The 18,982-nt window shown below is 35.1% G+C and overlaps 1 protein-coding gene across 2 annotated transcripts in view; it reads left to right on the forward strand.

Moving 5' to 3' along the window:
* LOC127844479 (ceramide glucosyltransferase-B-like) overlaps nucleotides 1-15,437 on the forward strand; it is a 58,729-nt gene extending 43,292 nt beyond the window's left edge. The window contains exons 6-9 of one of the 2 annotated variants that reach the window (XR_008032753.1): nucleotides 5,763-5,941; nucleotides 6,445-6,605; nucleotides 10,275-15,158; nucleotides 15,317-15,437. Coding sequence is in view for 1 of the 2 variants with exons in the window: in XM_052374746.1 (XP_052230706.1) it covers nucleotides 5,763-5,941; nucleotides 6,445-6,605; nucleotides 10,275-10,552 (618 nt within the window). In the remaining variant the exon portion in view is untranslated. Of the gene's footprint in view, nucleotides 1-5,762; nucleotides 5,942-6,444; nucleotides 6,606-10,274 lie in introns of both variants that reach the window. The other variant, XM_052374746.1, reaches the window with a different exon arrangement.
* Nucleotides 15,438-18,982: the final 3,545 nt, after the last annotated feature.

The raw sequence follows: 18,982 nt of genomic DNA on the forward strand, positions 1-18,982 counted from the left end.
GAGCGACTTTGGGCCTTTCAGGCCCTCTTGTTTAATTTGTTTCCATGCAAAAATATGTCTTGATATATTGTTAGTGTAGTGTGTTCCAATATCCGTTTAACAATATCTGTGCAAAATATACAAATGTATACTTACTACATATTTTATATTAAATAGACCATTTTCAGAGTCAAATCTTTCAAGGATAGGTACATGTCGTTTAAAAAAAACCATAATTTCCAGTCTTAACTTACAGAATACACTATGCCCAGTGAAAACGTGCTTACATGTATTTAATTTATATTTAAATATAAGTATTAACATAACAGTATTTAAAAAGCAACAACTATCTTCTACTTCTGATAATACATTATTTATATACTCTTTTCATGAATGTAATATTGTAATAAAATGCAGCCAAAACTGTCTGGCTAATAATATTTAATTGCATGAGAAATAAAGGTAGGAATTACTTAATGAAAACATAATTATACATGCAAAATAGCATACAAATCAATTTCCCAGAATTAAATTTATGTTGTAATAGATAAAACATACCATTGACACTTCCAGGTTAGTGGTTTTTAGATTTGACTACAATAGTATCCAATAATCACTCTTGGAAATCATATGTGTCTTGTTCTGAGAAAACTGGGCATAATGTATGTGCGTAAAGTGTCGTCCCAGATATCAGGGACGACACTTTCCGCTTTTATGGTACTTTTCGTTTAAAGGAAGTCTCTTATTACCGAAAATCATGTTAAGGCGGAAAGTGACGTCCCTGAATCAGGGACGACACTTTACGCACATGCATTATGCCCAGTTTTCTCAGAACAAGACTATATAATGAGTAGCTAAACCTCTTTCAACTAGGAATGCAACATGTTACCAAAATGTTAATTGGTTTACCTACAATTGTAAACTTAATCTTTTAACTGATAAACTTAAAAAATGTTAAAGTACTCTTTAAAACATTTCATGTTTCCCATATCAGTACTCTCTTTCAAAACAAAAGCAATTTATAATCCCTTATGTTGGTGACATAAGCGGAAACACGTTAGCGATATGAATGTATTATAAATAACACAAGAGCACTTTTAATTGCAAATGTATGTTAATACACTTTATGTAATAATTTGTGCAAAAGCATATGGGTAAGAAATCCGGAAATGAATCATATCAATTATTATATACCTTTTATTTCCTTTGCATTATGTTTTCGTTAATTGCTCTTAGCAAAATTTTTCATTATTTAGTTTCTTTGTTCTTTTTGTTATGCCCCCTTTCGAAGAAAAAGGGGCATATAGTGATCGGACTGTCGGTCATCTGTCTGTCCGTCTGTCTTTCCGTCGCACTTTGCATTTAGGTTTCGAAAAATGCTCATAACTTCTATGTCCCTTGAGATATAACCTTCATATTTGGTATGCATGTGTATATGGACGAGGCCTTTCCATACGCACAAAAATTTTAACCCCTTGACCTTGAACTTAGGGTCCGCGTTTAGATTTCGAAATCTTCATTTAAGTTTCGAAAAATGCTCTTAACTTCTACGTCCCTTGAGATAAAACCTGCATATTTGGTATGCATGTGTATATGGACGAGGCCTTTCCATATCCACAAAAAATTTCACCCCTGTGACCTAAACCTTTAAATTAGGGTCCGAGTTTAGGCTTCAAATCTGCGTTTAAGTTTCGAAAAATGCTCATAACTTCTATGTCCCTTGAGATATAACCTTCATATTTGGTATGCATGTGTATATGGATGAGGCCTTTCCATATGCACACAAATTTTCACCCCTGTGACCTTGACCTTGAACTTAGGGTCCGCGTTTAGATTTCGAAATCTGCGTTTAAGTTTCGAAAAATGCTCATAACTTCTATGTCCCTTGAGATATAACCTTCATATTTGGTATGCATGTGTATATGGATGAGGCCTTTCCATACGCAGAATTTTTTTTACCTCTGTGACCTAAACCTTGAACTTAGGGTCTGCGTTTAGGTTTCGAAGTCTGTGTTTAAGTTTCGAAAAATGCTCATAACTTCTATGTCCCTTGAGATATAACCTTCATATTTGGTATGCATGTGTATATGGACGAGGCCTTTCCATACGCACAAAAATTTTCACCCCTGTGACCTTGACCTTGAACTTAGGGTTAGCGTTTAGGTTTCAAAATCTGCGTTTAAGTTTCGAAAAATGCTCATTACTTCTTTGTCCCTTGAGATATAACCTTCATATTTGGTATGCATGTGTATATGGACGAGGCCTTTCCATACGCACAAAAATTTTCACCCCTGTGGTCTTGAACTTAGGGTCCGCGTTTAGGTTTCGAAATCTGCGTTTAAGTTTCGAATAATGCTCATAACATCTATGTCCCTTTAGATATAACCTTCATATTTGGTATGCTGAGGCCTTTCCATATGCACACAAATTTTTACCCCTGTGACTTTCACCTTGAACTTAGGGTCCGCGTTTAGGTTTCGAAATCTGCGTTTAGTTTTCAATAAATGCTCATAACTTCTATCAAAGCGTTTATAGATGGCATATGTCATCCATGGTGACAGCTCTTTTTTATGCCCCCGAAGGAGGGCATAAAGTGCTCGGACTGTCCGTCCGTCTGTCCGTCTTTCCGTCACACTTTGTGTTTATTTGTTATTAGTTTGCTTAATCGGTTGCAAATGATGCCTTTGGCTTTGTGAGTTTTGGATTTCAATGGTCTTTTTAGCTCGAGTAGTATATATGAAATATATATAGTGGAGCTATCCTACTCACGTCGGCGTTCCGTTCCCGTGCCGTATTCGTTCTGCCCCATTTATTTTCATTGTCCTTTGACAAATTGCTTTCATATTTTGCATACTTGTTTACCCCTGTGACCTTTACCTTGAAGTTAGGGTCCGTGTTGAGGTTTCGAAATCTGCAATTAGGTTTCGAAAAATGCTCATAACTTCTATGTCCCTTGAGATATAACCTTCATATTTGGTATGCATGTTTATATGGACAAGGCTTTTCCATACGCACACAAATTTTGACCCCTGTGACCTTGACCTTGAATTAGGGTCCGCGTTTAGGTTTCGAAATCTGTGTTTAGGTTTCGAAAAATGCTGTAAATTCTATCAAAGCGTTTATAGGGGGCATATGTCATCCTATGGTGACAGCTTTTGTTTTAATTTCTGTTTGATTTTAAATTTCAGTAAGCATTTAGTTTTTTTCCTATTTCAGGTAGACATAAACGGTTTGGTGGTCATCAAATAAATTTTAAATATTCGCTTTCTCAATAAATAAAAAACTTGTGTCAGATGGTGGCATCGTTGATGACCAAAATTTATCATAAAAAACATAAAATTCTGATGAAGCATATACAACGATAGCTATCTATGATATCAACAAATAATAATAATCTTGATCTTGTGCATTTATGTTTCTGTTTTTATAATGAGCATGTGGTAATATTTATGATTTTTGATGAAGTGACATTAACAACAGATCGTGGGAAGTTAAAACTGTTAGTGGAAAAAACCCTTATTGCCTCTTTCTATGTCAGGACTTGTTTTTAGCATCTTAAATTCTTAAACTTGAGACCTTAAATCAGTGCTTTCCACAGGCCATTAAAAGGCCCCTCGCTGGGTGGTTCAATTTCAAAATCAGAGTCTGCTGGGCTCTTCAATTTTACCGATTAGGGTATGTTTCAATAATATGTTTGAATAACTGAAATTAGCCATTATTATGTTCAAAGCAAATCAACTTCACCAAAACTTTTGAGAGCTGATTTACGATCCTCTGTAAATTGCATGCATCACTTTACAGAACTTAAGTCCGCCTCAAGGCGAAGCGTTGTTGTATTTGAAAATTGCTATTGATAATGATTATACGAAAGAAGTAAATGTTACTTGGTTTGCTACTTATTGAATTCCTTTTTTTTTAAATCTAAGAATGGGTTGGAAGTGATAGCATGGCCGTTGATAAAACATGTATCGTCATTTAGGTTTATAATAAGCATTCAGTCAAGATGTTACAAAGAATTTGAAATCCTTAAAGCTACTTCCTGAGTAGAGAAAGTGAAACCAATAGTATTCATCTAAGTTTGTGGTTTTGTATTGGTCCTCTAAACCACAAAGTCAAATGTTAAATAAATGTTTAAACTTTAAGTCTCTTTGTTCAAAAGCATATACCTAGAGTACGTGAAATAATATACAAGAGTGCCATTAAGCCCAAAACACTTACTAAGCATTTTAATGTAAACCCAAAATGTTTGATTAAAAAAGTTTAAATGTGTTCAATTAAAGTATATAAATTTTAAAAAGGACATTGGTATTGGTTGTTTGCAATGTAGTTTTGACGGGTCAAAAACTAGGTCACGGGGGTCACTAAGTGCGTTTTTTAACATTCAGCATGGTGTCCTCTCTTTTATTCAAGTAGTTTTCATCCGATCTTCACCAAACTTGGTCTGAAGTTTTATCTAGATGATGTGAAGGCCAAGTTCGAACATGAGCCATGCCAGATCAAAAACCAGGTCACAGGGTCACTTAGTACGTTTTACACATTGAGCATGGTGTCTGCTCTCTATTTCAAGTAGTTTAAATCCGATCTTCACCACACTTGGTCAGAAATTGTAACTTGATGATGTGTAGGTCAAGTTCGAACATGGGCCATGCCGGGTCAAAAACTAGGTCATGGGGTCACAGTGTGTTTTAAACCTCACCATGTTGTCCGCTCTCTAATTCAATTAGTTTTTATCCAATCTTCACCAAAATTGGTCAGAAGTTGTATCTTGATAATGTCTAGGGCAAGTTTGAATATGGGTCATGCCGGGTCAAAAACAAGGTCACAGGGTCACTTAGTGTGTTTTAAACATCACAATGTTGTCTGCTCTCTAATTCAAGTAGTTTTCATCCAATCTTCACCAAACTTGGTCAGAAGTTGTATCTAGATGATGTCTAGGTCAAGTTTGAATATGAGTCATGCCGGGTCAAAAACTAGGTCATGGGTATCTTATTGCGTTTTAAACCTCTACATGTCCACTCTCTAATTCAAGTAGTTTTCATCCAATTCTGCGTTTTAAACCTCACCATGTCTGCTCTCTAATTCAAATAATTTTCATCCAATCCTCACCAAACTTGGTCACAAGTTTAATCTCGATGATCTCTAGGACAAGTTTGAACATGGGCCATTCCGGGCCTAAAACTAGGTCACGAGGTCACTTAGTGCGTTTTTTAACATTCAGCATGGTGTCTGCTCTCTAATTCAAGTAGTTTACATCCGATCTTTACCTCTCGGTCAGAAATTTTATGTAGATGATCTTAAGGCCAAGTTAGAACATGGGCCTTTCTGGGTCAAAAACTAGGTCAAGGGGTCACTAAGTGCGTTTTAAAAATTGAGCATGGTGTCCGCTGTTTTTTGTGAAGACGACATGCAAAATATTATGTGTCAATGCAGCATGTGGGGGTATTTGTAACGTCTGTGACAAAGCTCTAGTTTTATTTTTTTTTTTTGGATTTGCAAAGCTTTAGCGGTAAAGGGTTGGAACACATGTTGTTATGTGTTTTTTGTGCACAAAATATAGAAATAAGGATAATTTCATTTCCAAAACAAGCAACAATGGTATTAACAATAAAAAATCATTGACCAAATGTATCTTAATCTTTATTTTTTTTTCAACATTAAATTGATAATAAACGAACAATTCAGTTTTTATCATAGATCAATATCATGCGCTCAATACATATGCATTGACCAATGAGTGAAAGATGTAGCAAACAACAAAATAAGTCATCATCCCTTTTTGCCAGGTGTTTTTTGGGACAATGCAAGCCAGGAACATGCTGGCGGCAGTTGCGACTGGGATCAACTGTTCAACAGGAATGTCTTCTCTCATCCGTAAGGAGATTGTAGAGAAGGCGGGTGGGTTGCAGACGTTCGCTAAGTACCTCGGGGAGGACTACTTTCTGGCGCAGGAATGTGTTCAGCAGTGAGTGATGCCACTTGTGTATTCTTACCCCAAACCTCTGATTAAAGTAGATAATTTTTAAGTTATTGGTACATTTGTATAGGTAAGTGCATTTAGTACAAGTTAACCACTGACAAAGGATGTTTAGCTGAAGTGTGAGTAGTAAGTGTGAACTGACTGCTTTGATATGACTGAAACACCTACAAAAAGTAAGCAATATCCAAATACATACACAGCCTAATGCAGTACTTGTACGTTTTACGTATTTTATCACTCATATTTTTTTTCACACAGCAATTTAAGGTTTGCTGTGGGAAAACTGGGCTTAATGCACATACCTGAAGTGTTGTCTCTGGTTATCCTTGTCAATCCGCATATTTGTCTACTTCCACTTAACAGAAAATTCTTTATAAGCGAAAAAAAAGTCATCCCTGATTAGCCTATGCAGACTGCCCATGCAGATGCAGAAAGACCAGTTTTCTGAAGTTGAGACTTTAAACATGGTCTATATTTCTTATTGCTAGAGACTACAAGGTGAAACTCAGTAACAAGCTGGCCATGCAGAACTCTGGTGCATACAGCGTTGATGCTTTCCACAAGCGCCTCACGCGCTGGGTTCAGCTGAGGATTTCCACTGTGCCCACGCTGGTATTCCTTGAACCAATATCCGAGTGCTTTCTACAGGGTAGGTATTGGGATGACAGACTTTGAATTTGTAGTTGAAATGTAATTTAATGAAAACCCTGCTGTCTTCCTATTTTGATGCTGGCCCATTTTATAAGCTCGGCGTTTTCGGAAACCCAAGGTATTGTCATAGCCAGCTCGTTGTCTGACGTCCGCTGTCCGCGTCGTGCTAAAACCTTTACATTGGCTCTAAAATCCAGGGCTCACGCTGGGCTCAAATTTTAGGGAGAAGTGACTTCTCCCTGGACACTGATTTAGGGAGAAGTGAGGAGACTTTAGGGAGAAGTGGAGAGACTCGGACACAAGGGTTTGCGTGTAGGGCGTTACAACACACATATATACATGTGTATCATCATATTATTGCAGTATACCACTGGAGTACACATAACTAATAACTATGTTTACTAGCTTTATATTCAATCCATTTTGATGTATATATATATATATATATGATATTATAAAGACTAAAGTAATTCGAAGATAAAATGTATATGAAGCAGTAGCCAACATAAGCTCAGACCAGATAAATATTTATGTTTGAAATATGACATTTGACATATGCTTTGTTAACTATTATTTGTTATTTTTATAGTCTTTCCAATTTCAATATCTGATGAATACAATTAGAAATATTAAAAACCACACCGTCCGTATCACCCCATGTCAACTTCTAAAATAAATTATAATCGACGAAAAATAATGTATCCGAAAACGACCGTCCGAAAAATTGTACGCGTTTTGTAAATGAAATAAAATGTGCATATCGTTTGACTGCATAAAAGAAAACCAGTAGCCTAGCAAATACGTAATTAATATACAATTTAATTGACATATTGCTTTACAATAGCATAGTTTGTCGCTAAAAAACAACTTAATGTAATTATCTTTTTATCAAACGATAATCGGCAGAAAGGTGTAACATCATCGACATAGATCTAATTATTTAATTATCATCCTTTTGTTAATTCAGATCGACAGTCAGTAGAAAGGTGAAAAGTGATCAGCTTAGAAATAATTTATTTATTGTTACGCTCCTTTTTATTTGTTTATCTTTAAATACGACGCTTGCCATCGGCCGTGTTGGCAGACGACAATATCAACTGTGTATTTCCAACTAACTTTATACAGTGTCTGCGCATGAATTTCCAAAAATTATGTGTGAGCGAACTCAATGTTGATTGGCAAGCTACAATGTGACTTGAACGCTGACTTGATGAATATCGATCGCCGATTGGATAAGTTTGGAAGTTGGGAGAATTGGGGGCGGGGTTTAAATTACCTGTCGCTTAATTGCAACAAGCTCCAGGGTGCGACATTTTGATTGTGTATTGAAAATTGAATCAGACCTTGACATCGAGAAAACCGGATGTAAACAAATTCCAGTAAGAGGGAGACTGGATGTCGCTTTTTATCTACAATTTCTTTAGTTTTAGGCGACATTTTGCGTAAGAAAGCGACAAAGTCGCTCATGTCGCCCTCTTGCGCGAGCCCTGAAATCAAAGTTCTTCCACCAACAACTTTGAAACTTCATATGTAGATGCACCTTAATGAGTTCTACATGCCACACCCATTTTGAGGTTTGAGGTTCAAAGGTCAAGGTGACTGTGACCTCTAAAAAAAAAATTTTGACAAGCTTTCATTTATTCAAAACTGCACCTGTAGCCGAGCGTGGCCCCCCCGTTATGCGGTGCTCTTGTTTATAGAGTTGTTATCTCCACTGTGCCCTGTGCAGTGTGATCCAAACACCGTAAAACGTTGTGTATAACGCGCATTTATGTATAACGCGCATCTACTTTTTTAAGGTAAAAAAACGGGAAAAGAAAAAAAGTTTTTGAAGCAAAAAAAATCGGGGGGAAAATTTCGTACCGCAGGCTAACGGAAAATCGTTATATTTAGATTGCCGATCTTACGTGTTCTTTTATTGCTTCCATTATTAATTATTTTAAAGACGATAACGATACAACTAGTTTGTGTTTGTTTTAAATCATATTATGCGTAAAAATTAATGTTTGGATTTAAATGAATTATGCATGAAATGCACACTTTCCACGAGGATACCATCAAGGTTTTCATCATATGTCTCCGAAGTAACTGTCCACGATTTTATCGTGGAGTACACATAACGGATGGATTAGTTATAACTAAGAAACTGACATTATTGATTGGTATTGTCATGTGGTTATTCATGCATGACTAATTCACAACCGCACGTTTTATTTACAATGCCGATATCATGCGTTCTTTTCGAGTGTCTATAATTGACAGGAGACTTAAACGACTCAAACTTCTCAACACCATTACGACATTACCGGCGATAAACAAACAATAGAGGTGTGTGAAGCCGTTTGCTGGTTCGCATGTTTTGATAATAGCCCAGCTACACAAAACTTGACAGGTGACGCAAATTGCTCGATAATCACAACCCCAATCTTGACAAGACGTATGAAAACGTGTAAACAAACACAACCTCAATTTTATTAACACATTTGAAAAGCAAGAAAAATATTCATAAATATATCGGGAAAGACCTTGCCGACATACTATTGTAAATCGACAAGTGCCCCCAAATAAATTGTGTAACCCTAGTACAGTAGGGTATAATATTGTGGGAAAACAATAACATTTAAATAAAAATGGCTTCCTTGTTTTTCATTCTCTCCTTCAAATTTATTTGATTTCAATGCTCTGTACGTACCTGAAAAAGATAGAAAATATTTATGTTAACGTTATAATGTTTGTCCATCTTATTCAGATCGTAAATATAACACTATTATTAACATAGTTACAGTTAAAACACCGGAAAACAGAATGATGCAAATTACCGCAACTGGGTAACTGACAGGGAAAAAATGTCTTTGCATGGCTGTAGTTGTGCATAACACGCATCAAGTTTTTAAAATGAAATTTTAGGGTAAAAAAGTGCGCCTTATACACAACTTTTTACGGCATTTAGATTTGTATGCCCCTGGATCGAATGATCAGGGGTATATTGTGTTTGGCCTGTCTGTCATTGTATGTGTCTGTCTTCTTGACTTAAATCTTCATGCGTTTACCCCCATTTTCTCAGAGCGCAACCTGTATATTATCCCCCCACAAAGGTGGAGGGATATTGTTTTGGCGTTGTCCGTCCGTCCGTGCGTCTTTCCGTCTTTGTCCGTCCGGCACTTTTGTGTCCGGAGCCATATCTTGGAAGTGCTTTGGCGGATTTCATTGAAACTTGGTATGAGTATATATATATATGAATAATAGGATGATGCATGCCAAATGGCATTGTACACCATCTGTTAATAATGGAGTTATAGCCCTTTGTATCTTGAAAAAATGCTTTTTTGTTTCCGAAGCCATATCTTTAAAGTTCTTTGGTGGATTTCATTGAAACTTGGTATGAGTATATATATGGATAAGAGGATGATGCACGCCAAATGGCATTGTACACCATTGGATAATAATGGAATTATGGCCCTTTGTATCTTGAAAAAATCCTTTTTTTGTGTGTATCCGGAGCCATATCTTGAAAGTTCTTTGACAGATTTCATTGAAACTTGGTATGAGTATATATATGGATAAGAGGATGATGCGTGTTGGCGTTGTCCATTCGTCCAGAAAACTTTTGTGTCCAGAAGTATATTTGCGGGGGATATCAATTCAACGAATTTGCTTGTATTTTCAGGTCTTATAATGTCGTGGTGTTTCCAATACCTATTTGGTGTTTCGGCCATGGCATTCTTTCTCCTGCACGTGCTGCTCTGGTTCCTGGTTGACTACACCTTGCTCAACATCTGCCAGAATGGACCGCTGCCGTTCAGCAAGTTTGAGTTCCTCTGCGCGTGGCTTCTACGTGAATGCACCTCGCCGTATCTCTCGATTAAATCTCACATGACCACTACCACTGCCTGGCGTCATAAAAAGTATAGACTGAGATGGGGAGGGACTATAGAGGAAATTTAATGTCTCATAACTGTACTTAGGATATGTGAAGGTTTTTCATGTAGTGTCCAATTTGTGCCTGAATCTCTTCTGCACTTACCATTCCTATTTAACTTGCATATGTACATTTTCATTGTACAGTTAGTCTGTCATTTCATCATTTGTAGTTGTGTGTTTCTGATTTGGAAGACTAGTTTATATGAGAAAGAAAAGAATCAGTTTTATAGAAAACTAAATATAAGTGGTGAATAAAGTGATTGTTTATTCTATATTTTTCAGAATGAAAGAAGCATTTTTTTGTTTCTTGGAGCTTTTGAACTTTTGGTATGCATATTCTGTATATTTTTCAGGACAAAACCAACCCTCCAACTTGCATTATTGTTTATTTTGTTACCTTTTTTGAGCATCATAAGTTTCAAAGGGTCTTCATTACACTCTATTTCTTTATTGTTTTCAGTCTCAATATACAAACAGAACTGGGCCAGTAGTTTTAAAGCCACCAAAGAGAAATCTGAACTTAAATAGATGTCAATTGTAGGTTTAATTTTCTGTGTAATATTGGGCAGTCCTTTTAAAAAAAGTTTATGTAAAATCCTCCTCATCTCAACAGTATATACTAGATAAAAACTTTATAATTTAAACAGACCTTAAACTGCAATAGACTTTAATTTCATGTAATATAGAAAGTTACAATTTTGCTGACACTTACTAAGTTACTTGCACTATTTCGACTTGCAAATAGTGCTTTACTTTGTGGAAACACATTTTAATGATCTATCTAAAACTAGTGCTGTTTGTTTCATACTTATGTTTTGTTAAAAAGTTTTGTTATGATGGTTTTAACATGTAAACAGTACTTATGTGGCATTACTTGTGTAGTGGTCACTTTTATATAAATAAAATCATTTTTTTTTCCAGAAATGAGAAATGCTAAGTTATTTATTTATTTTGTGTTATTTTATAGTTCTAATATTTTTTATATTTTTCTGTTCCAAGAACTGGCAACATAATAATTAAATTTAAACATATGTATAATCCCTGTTTATAGTAATAAATATCATTTTCATTAATGAAACATGAAAATTCAAGAGAAACATTTTCCCTTACTTATGCGATTAAGCGAATTTAATGATGTTTTTTTTGTGTGTGTATATTTTAGTAAATTGAATGATTATTTCATTATTTTGGTTTGCTGTTTCATGTTGTACATTTTTTAAGTCTTAATATGTAAATGCCTGTCTTTACTTTGTAAAATTTTTCCTAAAATTTGAAATATCTACAAAATTTACATCTAAATTTGAAAATATCATTATTGAACTGTGCAAAACTTGCTCTTATTTTTTTGTTTCTGAATTGACCTTTATCTTTGAAGGAAAGTCTGATTGCTATGGAAACAACATTTTTGTCTGAGCCTGCACCCCCAGTGCAGTGGCATGACGACAGAAGTGTTGATAAGCAACCAGACAAGCCTGTTTAAATATGAGTGGCACTCTGAGGAAACAGTCTGCACAGGCAAATCAGGGACAACTTTAAACAACATGCATTAAACCCCTTGCTACAGAGCAAGGCCCATATTATGTACTCATCTATTCATATCCTTAATCTGTTTTCTTTATATATGTATGTAAAAAATATTAAATAAAAAAAGCAAAATATAAAAGAAAAAACTCAAAATTGTTGCAAACTGACTTATATTTGTTGAAATTATGTTGATGTGTTGTAGTGAGGTGACTTATGATAGTTCAAAATGTGGTTTGCTTGCATGACTTTTAACAGGTTGAAATTTTACTTACATTTTTAGATGCAGTGTTTTCAAGAGTACTTAATTTGAAGTGGGCTTTACTAAAACAGATTATAAGCTTTGCAAATGCTTGTGTGTGAGATTATTTAAAGTATTAAATGTATAGTGTACTTTACACTTAAAAGAGCAATAATTATTGTCCTTAATTATTGAACGTACAAAACTGTTACAAAGTCTGTCAAAATACCCAAATAATTGACTTTTCCTCTCCCTTTGAAGGATTCCTTCAGAGCAATGTAGATTTCTTCAGAGCAATGTAATCCAAGGATTCCTTCAGAGCAATGTAATCCAAGGATTCCTTCAGAGCAATGTTATCCTTTGCAAAGCAGTAAATCAGGATGAACACTTTTTTAGTTTGTGTCTGTTTTGTTATATATGTACATGTATTTATTTACAACATTTTATATACGACATTCAAAGTTGTCATGCTTGTACTAAATGCACATTTTCTTTCTCAAAAAAGGGTTAATACTTATGATGTGGTTATCAATTAATGCACAATTTAAATATATAATTTTATAATTTGATTATCATCAGCAAAGCATTATTTTATTTATTGATAATTTTTTTTGAAAGAAGGCTTTTTTAAATCTCTTCAAAACTAACAAGTTTATTTAAACATACTGAAGAAACAAGTATAGCCCTTTCAGTGCGGGAACCGAATTTTGAAGGCCTATGCAAACAGTTTGGATCCTGATGAGATGCCACAAAACGTGGCGTCTCATCAGGATCCAAACTGTTTGCTATTTTGATAGTATTCTTTGAAAAAAATCGAAGAAAATGCTAATTTTAGAAATTCAGCAGACGACATTTTAGCAGAAGACAAATTACCCAGCACGCAAAGGGATAGTGTTCAGAATGTGCACATGTTTGAATTGTCACTACATGTAGTGCTTTAGATTGAATTGTCACTACATGTAGTGCTTTAGATTGAATTGTCACTACATGTAGTGCTTTAGATTGAATTGTCACTACATGTAGTGCTTTAGATTTACTGGTTTTCACCAATAGATTATGTAAACCTCAGAAATACTTTTTGTTCTAGAGTGTGCTATGTCACTTGCAGAATTTCCGGGACACCAAAAGATGTACACAAAACATTTTTGTAAAGCTTGAAGCATTTTTGTTAATGTTTAATTTATTTAGTTTACAACTGCATATGTATATATCAATATATCGAGATTTATTATTATGTATACAAATGTAATGCTGGTAAGCATATATAAAGATTAAGAAACCATCATTTCTTTAATAATTTATTTCAAGTTCTTTTATTTGGACAATGGAATATAACCTGTGTTTGCTCCTTTTTATATACAAATGAGAATTGCCAATGTGTATGTGTCCAACTGATAAAAGAATGTTTGAAATTTCTACATTTTAGTGCATGTTTGTTTGGTGTTTGATCAGTTTTATTATTTTTCAGAACCTAATTAGCTCTATTTTTTGTTTACTGTAGTCATTGCAGAAAGAAATTAACATAACTTTAGAAACATGAACCCTGTCTCAAAACCTTGAGGGTTCCTGGGCATCACACATTCACAGAATCTTTCTTTTGTGGAGCAAGTAAAAACATTTGTATTGACTATTAGAAATAAATAAAGAACCATGAGTTCTGCTCAAATTGTATTCATCCACTCCATGTTTAATCATGTAAACGATATTATAGGGTGATTTTAAGGTCATTACCATCAGATGCACTTTGAATTCATCAACATCCCTAATACAATCCTAAAAGCAATGTCCTGTATCTACTAAGATAAAGAGCAGTTTGATAATTCAACATTCAGTGACTCAGATAATTAATATTTATTTATTTGTAGACAACATGTCTACACTAATGATTTCATCAACAATGGGAAATACCTGATCAGTTAATGTCATTCATTTGATTTCAATTAAAGATAGATGTGGGGCTTTTACAAGTGTGCCTGTTCAGGCATTATTGATCCGCCAGTAGCTGTTAGATCATAAGATGAAATTCAGAGTTGTCAGGTGCATGTTACATTCACTTTAATTGTATTTCAATAAGAGAGAAAGATTCTCTTGAGATTGATGTGGTTATGAATTTGTAAAATCATAGTAGCATTTATATGGCAGTCGTTACAAAACCCAAGTAACAAATTCAAAGAATCGGTATTTAGCATAGTTTTGACAAATGTGAATTCACATAATGTTGAAGTCTCGAAAAAACAAAAACACGAAATGGCATTCATGATCCATCCTTGTATTTATTTATTTTTATAGCAAAGAAACATATCACATAATTCAGTGTTGCAAATTTTATAAATGGCAAACTTCCAAGACTAGATATTTATCACACTTTTTTGACAGCAGATTCACATGATGTTGTAGTCTTGCCCAAAAGTAGGTTAAAAACCTCAAGGTAGTTGTTTTTTTTAGCTCACCTGTCACGAAGTGACATGGTGAGCTTATGTGACCGTGTGATGTCCGGCGTCCGTATGTGCGTACATGCGTGCGTGTGTGCGTCCGTCAACAATTTGTTTGTGTAGACAGTAGAGGTCGCAGTTTTCATCCAATCTTTATGAAATTTGGTCAAAATGTTTATCTTGATGAAATCTGGGTTGGGATTGTATTTGGGTCATCTGGGGGTCAAAAACTAGGTCACTAGGTCAAATAATAGAAAAAACCTTGTGTAAACATTAGAGGTCACAGTTTTCATCCAATCTTTATGAAATTTGGTCAGATTGTTTATCTTGATAAAATCTGGGTTGGGATTGTATTTGGGTCATCTGGGGTCAAAAACTAGGTCACAAGGTCAAAAACTAGGTCAAATAATAGAAAAACCTTGTGTAGACAATAGAGGTCACAGTTTTCATCAAATCTTTATGAAATTTGGTCAGAATGTTTATCTTGATGAAATCTGGGTTGGGATTGTATTTGAGTCATCTGAGGTCAAAACCTAGGTCACTAAGTCAAATAATAGAGAAAACGTCAACAATTTGTTTGTGTATCAAGTAGAGGTCACAGTTTTCATCCAATCTTTATGAAATTTGGTCAGAATGTTTATCTTGATGAAATCTGGGTTGGGATTGTATTTGGGTCATCTGGGGTCAAAAACTAGGTTACTAGGTCAAAAACTAGGTCACTAGGTCAAAAACTAGTAGGTCACTAGGTCAAATAATAGAAAAACCTTGTATAGACAATAGAGGTCACAGTTTTCATCCAATCTTTATGAAATTTGGTCAGAATGTTTATCTTGATGAAACCTGGGTTGGGATTGTATTTGGGTCATCTGGGGTAAAAAACTAGGTCACTAAGTCAAATAATAGAAAAACCTTGTGTAGACAATAGAGATCACAGTTTTCATCCAATCTTTATACAATTTGATCAGAATGTTTATCTTGATGAAATCTGGGTTGGGATTGTATTTGGGTCACCTGGGGTCAAAAACTAGGTCACTAGGTCAAATAATAGAAAAACCTTGTGTAGACAATAGAGGTCACAGTTTTCATCTAATCTTTATTAAATTTGGTAAGAATGTTTATCTTGATGAAATCTGGGTTGGGATTGTATTTGGTTAGTCAGGTGAGCGATTCAGGGCCATCATGGCCCTCTTGTTTAATTTTGGTAATAAAATGAAAGTCCCTGAAGTGTGAATGCCCGGTTGAAGACCCAAGGTATTTGCAAGTGGTCGTCCCGATCACTTGTGTGGCATGATTGTTTCATTTTATGTTTTTCCTTTCCATGAAAACAAAATATTAGCTTTAATTAAAATAAATATCAAATGAATAATAATTAATTTGAAATTATATTTTCTTAATATGCAATAAATTTAAGTTATGTAACATGTATTGTATCCTTTTCTCTTGTAACACAGATGTATTTTTAACCACTTTTATACTTCTAAATTGTTTGAATGATGCAAAAGAAAAAAATAAAGATTGTTTAAAAAAAGTTTGCATTTGTTTTCTGTGTTGAACACACATCACTATTAAGCAGATTGTTTTGTTGTGGTGAAACAACTATCACAAGTTAAGTCTGTTTTGTCCCCTACCGGTTTCACCCGAGGGGACTTATGGTTTGTGCTCTGTGTGTCACACTTTTCTGGATCCTGAAATAACTTTTTAAGTTCTTCATATTTTTTCATGCAACTTAAAATATGGACAAATGGCAATATGGAGATTATGCACGTCATTTCATTTTGTTCCTACATCAAGAATTCTGGTTGCTTTGGCAACAAACAAAAAATATTCTAACAGTTGTGGAGCTGGTTGGGGACATATATTGCTTGGCAATAGTCTCATTTATTTAATATTTTTTATAAAATTATGCTACTCAGTATGTTTATGCTAGATTATTTGAAAAAACATTCACATTTTGTTATTGAATATAAAGAAACAAAATGTAATGGTCAACACTAACAAATCTGTTTGACTGAAACCTGTATAAGATTATACAGGTATGTAAGTTAAAGGCAATTTCTGTAAATTGAATGCTTAAAAGAATTTAAATATACAACTAACATAGCATATCTGTGATTTATAAACTGTAAAACCATAACCATTCATCGGCTCAAAATTGTGATTTGTTTTGAATGAATTTTTTTTTTGGAACTAATCTTTTGAGTTGCATATCATTTTATTAGCTCCACTGGCCAAAGGCCAGCGGGGCTTATGTCATGGTCCTGTGTCCGTCGTGTGTGCGTCCATGCGTTAACTTTTTCTTTAAACATCTTCTTCTCCTAAACTACTGGTCCAAATCTGATGAAATTTCGCAGGAATGTTCCTGTGGTGAACCTCTTTCAAATTTGTTCAAATTATGCCCCTGGGGTCAAATTTGACCCTGCCCCGGGGATTCAAAAAATTGAAAATTTGCTTATATAAGGCCTATTTTGTGCAAACTTGATAAATCTTCTTGTCCATAACCATTAGGCTTATGGCTACCAAATTTGGTATGTATTGACATCTTATAGTCCTCTACCAAGTTTGTTCAAATTATGCCCCTGGGGTCAAATTTGACCCTGCCCCAGGGGGTCAAAAAATTGAACATTTGCTTATATAAGGCCTATTTTGTGCAAACTTTAAAAATCTAATTGTCCGTAACCATTGGGCCTAGGGCTACCAAATTTGCTATGTAGTGACATCTTATAGTCCTCTACCAAGTTTGTTCAAATTATGCCCCTGGGGTTAAATTTGACCCTGCCCCGAGGGGGTCAAAACATTGAAAATTTGCTTATATAAGGCCTATTTGTGCAAACTTAAAAATCTTCTTGTCCATAACCGTATGGCATTGGGCTACCAAATTTGGTATGTAGTGACATCTTATTGTCCTCTACCAAGTTTGTTCAAATTATGCCCCTGGGGTCAAATTTGACCCTGCCCCGGGGGGTTAAAAAATTGAAAATTTGCTTATGTAAGGCCTATTTTCTGCAAACTTTAAAAATCTTCTTGTCCATTACGATTGGGTCAAGGGCTACCAAATTTGCCATGTAGTGGGGGGGGGGGGGGGGGGGGTAAAAAGACGGAAAATTTGCATATATAAGGCCTATTTTGTGCAAACTTTAAAAATCTTCTTGTCAATAACCAATTCACCTAGGGCTACCAAATTTGCTATATAGTGACATCTTATAGTCCTCTACCAAGTTTGTTCAAATTATGCCCCTGGGGTCAAATTTGACCCTGCCCCGGGGTTTAAAAAATTGAAAATTTGCTTATATAAGGCCTATTTTGTGCAAACTTTAAAAATCTTGTCCATAACCATTGGGCCTAGGGCTACCAAATTTTGTATGAAGCGACATCTTATAGTCCTATATCAAGTTTGTTCAAATTATGCCCCTGGGGTCAAATTTGACCCTGCCCCGGGGGTAAAAAAATTGAACATTTGCTTATATAAGGCCTATTTTGTGAAAACTTTAAAAATCTTCTTGTCCATAACCATTGGGCCAAGGGCTACCAAATTTGGTATGTAGTGACATCTTATAGTCCTCTACTAAGTTTGTTCAAATTATGCCCCTGGGGTCAAATTTGACCCTGCCCCAGGGGGTCAAAAAATTGAAAATTTGCTTATATAAGGCCTATTTTGTGAAAACTTTAAAAATCTTCTTGTCCATAACCATTGGGCCTAGGGCTACCAAATTTGGTATGTAATGACATCTAATAGTTCTCTACCAAGTTTGTTCAAATTATGCCCCTGGGGTCAAATTGACCCTGCCCTGGGGGGTCAAAAAATCAAAAATTTGCTTATATCGGGCCCATTTTGTGCAAACTTAAAATCTTCTTGTCCATGACCGTATGGCATAGGGCTACCAAATTTGGTATGTAATGACATCTTATAGTCCTCTACCAAGTTTGTTCAAATTAAGCCCCTGGGATCAAATTTGACCCTGCCCCAGGGGTCACAAAATTGAACATATGCTTATATCGGGCCCATTTTGTGCAAACTATAAAAATCTTCTTGTCCATAACCATTGGGCCTATTTCTACCAAATTCGGTAGGTAGTGACATCTAATAGTTCTCTACTTAGTTTGTTCAAATTATGCCCCTAGGACCAAATTTAACCTTGCCCCAGGGGTCACAAAAATGAACATATGCTTAAATAAGGCCTTTTTTGTGCAAACTTTAAAAATCTTCTTGTTCTTAATTATAGAGCCTAGGGCTACTAAATTTGGTATGTAGTGATATCTTAT

Source organism: Dreissena polymorpha, chromosome 1, assembly GCF_020536995.1.
Source record: "Dreissena polymorpha isolate Duluth1 chromosome 1, UMN_Dpol_1.0, whole genome shotgun sequence".
NCBI lineage: Eukaryota > Metazoa > Mollusca > Bivalvia > Myida > Dreissenidae > Dreissena > Dreissena polymorpha.